Genomic DNA, 6718 nt, shown 5'->3' with positions numbered 1-6718 from the left:
ATCTAGCCAATCCGCTGAAGGCAGGGCGGAGTTGTGGAAGTAGTTCTGCTTAAGTTAGTTCAGCCTCGCAGACAGTGACAAAACAGTTGTGCTTTCCTCGTCATCCACTCGTCAACAATTTGTCTTACTGCAAACAGGTAATGTCCACTCTTTTACAGCTCTAATTTGCGGACTGTGTTGTTTAAAGTAATCGGGGTTTCTACGGCGAATAGGTGTTATGTCTACGCCGAATGATTATCGTATGTAAAGTTTGTTAGCGGACAATTTTCTTTCTAAGCCGTTTGTATGTTATATATTACATCGCGACCTAAACGGTCACCGAGACGAAAGTTGTCGAATTTGGGTCATTTCAAACCACAGTCGGCAAAGTTTGGCCTTTTAAGTCGGTCTAGTTTACTGATGTTGCGATAAGCATGCAGCGTGCAGTTACGACGCCATTAGGTTTGCTAGCTTAGCGCCGCACAATACGGTAGCGTCTCTCCTATAGTCGCTCCTTAAGTTTGAATCGAATGTTGCTGTTTGGGTTGGTCCGTTTGTCAGTAGCCATCAATAGTATATTGGCCATGTCACATTATAATGACTTATTACTTTAATGGGCGAGTTTTTCGCGTAGTTAGGTTTGGGCGGGAAGATACAAAATGGAGTCTCGTCCTATTTATGCGGAGAGACAGAAATCCGATTAGAGACTAAAATACCCCTGAGCGCCCGCTTACCCCATTTCTGCTGCCGTAACGTATTTGCAGTGCTTGTGAGACGACGCATGTTAACTTTTACCTCGGGTGATGTTCTTTTAAATTAGAAGTTAATTAATAGAAAGATGGCGGTTATAATTTTAAGAGAAACGAGCCGTGTATGTTGGGCTGAAATTTTGCCTCCAGCCTACCCCGATGGTTACTAGTTTTTGACCGTGTCATGTGATTTTCTGTTTTGTAGATTGAACGCCGCCATGGCAAAGGACCCAAATAAGCCCAGAGGAAAAACCTCCTCCTATGCTTTCTTTGTTTCGACCTGCCGTGAAGAGCACAAGCGGAAACACCCAGGGGTCAGTGTGGGATTTGCAGACTTCTCAAGAAAATGCTCAGAGAGATGGAAGGTAAGATGGTCATAGTTTTGAAAGTCAAAATAATTGTAATAATGGACATTTTTATTTATTTATTTATTTTTATTTTTTATTTTTTTATTTAAAAATTTTTTTTTTTTGCTGCTTCCCTGCCTACTCGTGGAAAGGCAGGGTGCAGTACATAACACAACATTGTCACATTCAGTATATTAGGTATATAAACATGTGAGTTCAATGTTAAAATGTCATAAACTAGTTTGTGACATGGGACTGATTTTATAATTTTTTCATTATAAGACCGTGTCAGCAAAGGAGAAGGTGAAGTTCGAGGACATGGCTAAGACTGACAAGGTCCGATATGAACGTGAGATGAAAACATACATTCCTCCAAAGGGTGCAAAAAAGGGCAAGAAGAAGAAGGACCCCAATGCCCCTAAGAGGCCACCGTAAGTCTTCACACTACCTGCCCATATCAGATTTAGGTACACGCAGCTTTCATATAAAGGAGTGTATTCTGTTTTGACATTAAATCCATTTTTTTCCTGTCCAGCTCTGCTTTCTTCGTGTTCTGTTCTGATCACCGCCCCAGAATCAAGGAGGAAAACCCTGGTATCTCCATTGGTGACATTGCCAAGAAACTTGGAGAGTTGTGGGGTACACAGACTTCCAAAGACAAGGCTCCACATGAAGCAAAGGCTGCTAAACTGAAGGAAAAATATGAGAAGGTATGTAAAGTTTTTTCATGGTGCTGGTAACTTGAAAATGAAAACCAGTCCGCCCTATTTATAAGTTCTGGAACCAAAATTCACATTGTTCTGTAAGATGTACATTATATATACACATTACCATCGCAAGGCAGTTGTTTGAACATTCTCTTGTAAATTTGTTTAGGATGTGGCTGCCTACAAAGCCAAAAGTGGGTCCGGAAAGAGTGATGCTGGTAAGAAGAGTGGCCCAGGTAGGCCCATTGCCAAGAAAACGGCACCGGATGACGATGACGAGGAGGATGATGACGAGGATGACGATGACGATGATGATGACGAGGATGACTAAACAATTTGTTAATGGGTGTGAAGTCAACAATGTGTTTTTCAGCATAAGTATGTTTTGTGCATATGATTATAGCCTGCTGTCCCTGTTGGTCGGCCTCAGTAGGATACCAGACCTGTATATTTTTTTTTTTTTCTTATTCAGGGATTTAGTTATTATATTGTCACGTAGCCCCACAAAGCTCCTCCACTGAACAAGGGTTTGTAATGTATTAGATCTTTATTGCTACCTGAACCGGCAACCAGGTGACTCTGATAATACAATGTACCGGCAGTGGGCAGCAGCAAATCTGTCAAGTTTTAAAGTTCTTTCTGGAAACACTGCTTTATATTCTGTTTAGTGGTGTTGTTTCTTCAGTTATTTTACTTTCCAGATTTATCTGTAGTTAGAACAAGTGTTTGCAGCCATTTTAATGTGGAACATTGAAGAGTTTCGTGTAGAATGATTTTTTTTCTTTTGTAATAAAATTTTGTATATTGATTTATAGTTGTAGACAGTCATTTACTGGTTTGGATCTCTAAAAGCTTTGCTTTTTAATTTTCCATATCTACTAGAGTCCATTGAGGATCAGAATACAGATAGGTTCTGGGTGGCTGTTAAACTAACAAAGTGGTCTCATACATTAATTGACGGGATTTTAATTGTAATGTAGAACTGTTATGCAGGAATCTCGATTGCTGTCTGCATAGGCTTCTGTAGTGGCTTTCTCACAGATGATGTAATAACTGAGTGAAAATGAATGATGTTTCTGAACTGAGCCTTCAATACTTGTAAAACTGTCATTCTCCATTGCAACAATTCTAAACGCAATACCAGTATCATGGCTAACATTGTCCATGACTTTTGTTATCCAGGTAATCCTAATTTCAACATTTGAGTTTGGTTAATGAGATGCATGATTTGGGTATGCCCTTTCAGTTTTCTACCGTACACAAACAAATGTCTTACCTGTTTTCATTCCACAGTCCACACTCGTGCAGCTTAGGTTGATAGGTGGCTCTAAATATGTTGTCTCTGCGATACACTTGGGGACTTTTCCAGGGTGTCACTCACCTCTCGCACAATGTTAGCTTTGCTCCAGCTACCCCACCTCTAACAGGTCTGTGTAGAAAAGTAAGTTTAGTCATGTATTTTATTGCTCATGGTAACCTTTATTTATTCAGCAAAATTAAGTCACTTAAATATTTACATGTGTTTACAGTCAGGCTGACATTTGAAAGCGTAAGAGACCACAGACTGGAAATACCATCTCTGCTTCTTCACCGTGCCCACTGAATATGCTGACCTATTGGTCACAGTATTAGACACAGCCTCAGTTGAAGCATCACGATTAATGTGGCACTGTTTCTAATTAACATCACAACAGAACTATAAATGGTAATTAGATGTGGATTATTATTGTATCAAGTCAATTTATGGAATTTCTTCATTTTTAGTATAAATGTTCACTTGGACTCAAAGGTCATGGTGACCTCATTAAGCAAATTTTTTGCCTTGTGAAGATGATATCTCAGACCTTTCACATTTGACAAAAATGACTGACTCAAGGATGAACTGATCAAGATCCTGGTGGCCTCAAAGTATGCTTGTTTTTCTTGGACATGATGTCGTATAGCGATAGTTCATTGAAAAATTAAGAGCGCTTTTGTGCTGTGTTTACGGTGTGAATGTATTCCAAGGAGGATGTCAGAGGAGTTTTAGTCTTAAAACATTGTGTAAATGACGGCATTTCAAGTCGAATTTGAATGGCAGGCCTTGTGGACACTTGGATGAAACCACAAGGGTAGTATGGGGGCATGTTGTGTTTTTTCCCCAGTTGTATTATGTCTGAAGAATTAGTCACCAGATACTTCAATTGTATTTGATTTGGCTGCAACACTGTTTACCCCAGAGACTCCAAACATGTTTTGTGGACTCGGAACACTTCACCCGCCCCTCCATCGGCATAGTGGTTTGTAGATGAGTGAGTTTTCAGTTTTTGGTGAACTATCCCTTTAAGATCAGCTTAAGGATTCGTCTTTAAATTTGGGACAAGCATTCACTTAGACTTAAAGATGAACTGGTGGTTGAAGGTGAAAAGATCAAGTTCACATGACGCTATGTTGTTTTGAACACAAAATTACATGTGACACTTAAATTCACTTAGAGATATCTTAAGACCAGCTGTAGGGTATGTCTTCTAATTTAGTACAAATGTTCACTTTGACTCCAGATGAATGGATTAGATGTTGGTGTGTGAGGGGTCAAGGTCACAAGGTATATCCTAGCGAATTTAATTACATTTCACACCTAAAATCACATTTCACATTTCACACCTAAAATCACTGATTACCTTTCAGTGCTCGAAGGTCACATTGACCTTATATGAATATGGGGGGGAAAGTATGTAGAAATATGTACATGGAAACTGCAATGGTTGTCAGATGAGGCATACAACTGCAGTGCTGTAATTCTAGTTTTCTAGAATAATGTCTCCATTATTCCATATGTTTTTGTGTGGGTAAAAATTGTGTGGATGACCTATCAATAAAATGTAGATAACTTACTCGGCACCAAACAAAAAGAAAAGACCAACTTTTCTACAAATATTGTTTAGAATTAAATATATAAAATGAGTTTGGGGTTTTCAGACATTTCTTGATCTATGAGGCAAGGCAAGTTTATTTGTAGATCATATTTCAACAACTAGGCAATTCAAAGTGGTTTACAGATATAAAAGATTGAATGTAACAGAGCAGTGTAAGAATTGAGTAATTATTTTATTTATCAATAGGGAGAGTCAAACAAAGTCTTCAGCATTTATTTAAAAGAACTAAGAGTTGCAGCAGTCCTGCATTACTGCAGAGCTTTTTTCCACGTCTGGAGTGGATCATAAAAACGGAATGCTGATTCTCTGTGTTTAGTTTTGACTCTGGGGAAAAAAGCAGACTAATCTCTATAGATAGTATACAAAAAAGAGGAAACACGGTGTCCCGGAACCCTGGGACAGCCAATGGCTGATCAGAGTGATTATGCTAACAGACCAATCACCGCCGTGGTTGAGGCCCTCCCCACCGGGACAACGGGAGCAGGGTACATTTCAGCACCGGAGAGCTGTCCGCTGACACCTGACGGTAAGAAAAAGACGACACGCGCACACGCGCGCGCGCGCACACACACACACACATACAAACACATTTTCAGTGCTCGTTACATGTGTAATAGAAACAAAGCAGCAACGCTTACACTCTTAGCAGAGACGCTCGGTGCAGCTCTGTGGAGAAAATAGGCGACAGCGTGTTATTCCATGTCAGGATGAGTGGTTCTGCATAAACCTGTTGTAGTCAACACGCAGCAGGAAATAGTCTGCGTGCTGGAGGATGCAGCTCATCACAGCTCCTTCACGTTGGCAGCTGACAAACACGGTTAGCCTATTGATTAAACGGTGGCTTGGACTGAACGTTAAGTGTATCTTCTTCCTCTTCTTCTTCCTCTTATTATTATTATATTGAAGTGTCATGTCTGGAAACGAGCTCTTTGTGTTAATATTATGTCCTATATTCGATCTATTCAGCAACAGCAGGTGATGGGGGTTTGCATGATATTAATAATTGTGGCGGTTGTGGCTGAGGGGGTAGAGCGGTCATCCCCCAACCAGTGTCGGCGGCTCATTCCCAGTACTCCCCATCCTCCAAGCGTCCTTAGGCAACAATGTATGAACGTGTGTGTGAATGGGTAAGCTACATTAGACATATTATTTCAAAATAGAAGAAATATGAAGGGATGGTAGGGGTGTACACTGGAATCCACAGCATGGAATCTATATATTATACAGTATTTATTTCCAGCAGTAGGAGTGAACCCTAAGAGATAACAAATATGAGCATTCACATAGATGAAGTGGCCATATGTATTCTATGTTCACTTGTAAACTTTGCTCAGTTTCAGACTTAGCTTCTGTTGTGTGATGAGGGCTCTTTATGAACTGTGACAAACTGTGTAATTTGTTATGGTGCTCTCTTTTTCACCTCTAGAGTAGATCCCTCATCTGTCACCTTCTCCTCCTCTCCTCCGCCCTTCTCCTCTTCTCTCCTGCCCCCTCCTGCCTTAGTCATAACAAAGATGAAATCAGCATTATACATCATAAATAAATATTTATTTATTAGACTTTATCAGTTATTTGTACACACAAACCAAGATGAGATCGTACAAACACAAAACATTAATGTAGCTACTATTTCATCGGGCTAAACAGTCATCAGATCACATTATTTCATATGAGAAGACAGTCTCACATCATAGCAATACAACCTAGATATGTAGCTTCAGGTTAGTATTCAACAGATGTACACGAATCAGCATTTTATTGTTATTACTCACTGCAGTATGTTGCTCGTTTTTCTAACACTGGTTTTCCTTGGAATTTGTGTAATTTATGATTTACATACTATAATCATATGTAGAAAGATTTGATTGGCAAAGCTGAGGTTAGTTGGTCAATTAACTCCTGGATTCAAAAGGCAGCAGCAGAGCTGCCCAGAAGGAGACACAGGTGCAGACACGCGCCAGAGCTGAGCTGCCATGACCAGCACAAACTGCTGGACAACTTGTTTTTACTCCTGATTAGTA

At 40.0% G+C, this 6718-nt stretch overlaps 2 protein-coding genes across 2 annotated transcripts in view; both read left to right on the top strand.

The window, feature by feature from the left end:
- On the top strand, positions 1-2591 carry hmgb2a (high mobility group box 2a). Its single transcript, XM_034608982.1, has 5 exons — positions 1-137; positions 934-1093; positions 1358-1506; positions 1611-1785; positions 1952-2591. Exons 2-5 carry the CDS (start codon positions 947-949, stop codon positions 2111-2113), a joined length of 633 nt encoding a protein of 210 aa, XP_034464873.1. The 5' UTR covers positions 1-137; positions 934-946; the 3' UTR covers positions 2114-2591.
- Positions 2592-5403: 2812 nt separating this feature from the next.
- wdr17 (WD repeat domain 17) overlaps positions 5404-6718 on the top strand; it is a 43473-nt gene continuing 42158 nt past the window's right edge. Inside the window, 1 exon segment of the mRNA XM_034603036.1 lies at positions 5404-5514. Coding sequence (XP_034458927.1) covers positions 5470-5514 — 45 coding nt within the window. The 5' untranslated portion in view covers positions 5404-5469.

The sequence above is a fragment of the Hippoglossus hippoglossus genome, chromosome 1, assembly GCF_009819705.1.
Source record: "Hippoglossus hippoglossus isolate fHipHip1 chromosome 1, fHipHip1.pri, whole genome shotgun sequence".
In the NCBI taxonomy this organism is placed as follows: domain Eukaryota; kingdom Metazoa; phylum Chordata; class Actinopteri; order Pleuronectiformes; family Pleuronectidae; genus Hippoglossus; species Hippoglossus hippoglossus.
The sequence above is the reverse complement of the archived record's forward strand: the minus strand, read 5'-3'. Positions and strand labels throughout refer to the sequence as shown.

What these genes read in the sequence shown, in the direction of transcription:
- hmgb2a (XM_034608982.1), top strand. Translation starts at nt 947, where the DNA reads ATGGCAAAGGACCCAAATAAGCCCAGAGGAAAAACCTCCTCCTATGCT. An exon ending in AATGCTCAGAGAGATGGAAG is followed by an intron (nt 1,094 to 1,357) that starts GTAAGATGGTCA and finishes TTTCATTATAAG; the next exon opens with ACCGTGTCAGCAAAGGAGAA. An exon ending in AATGCCCCTAAGAGGCCACC is followed by an intron (nt 1,507 to 1,610) that starts GTAAGTCTTCAC and finishes TTTCCTGTCCAG; the next exon opens with CTCTGCTTTCTTCGTGTTCT.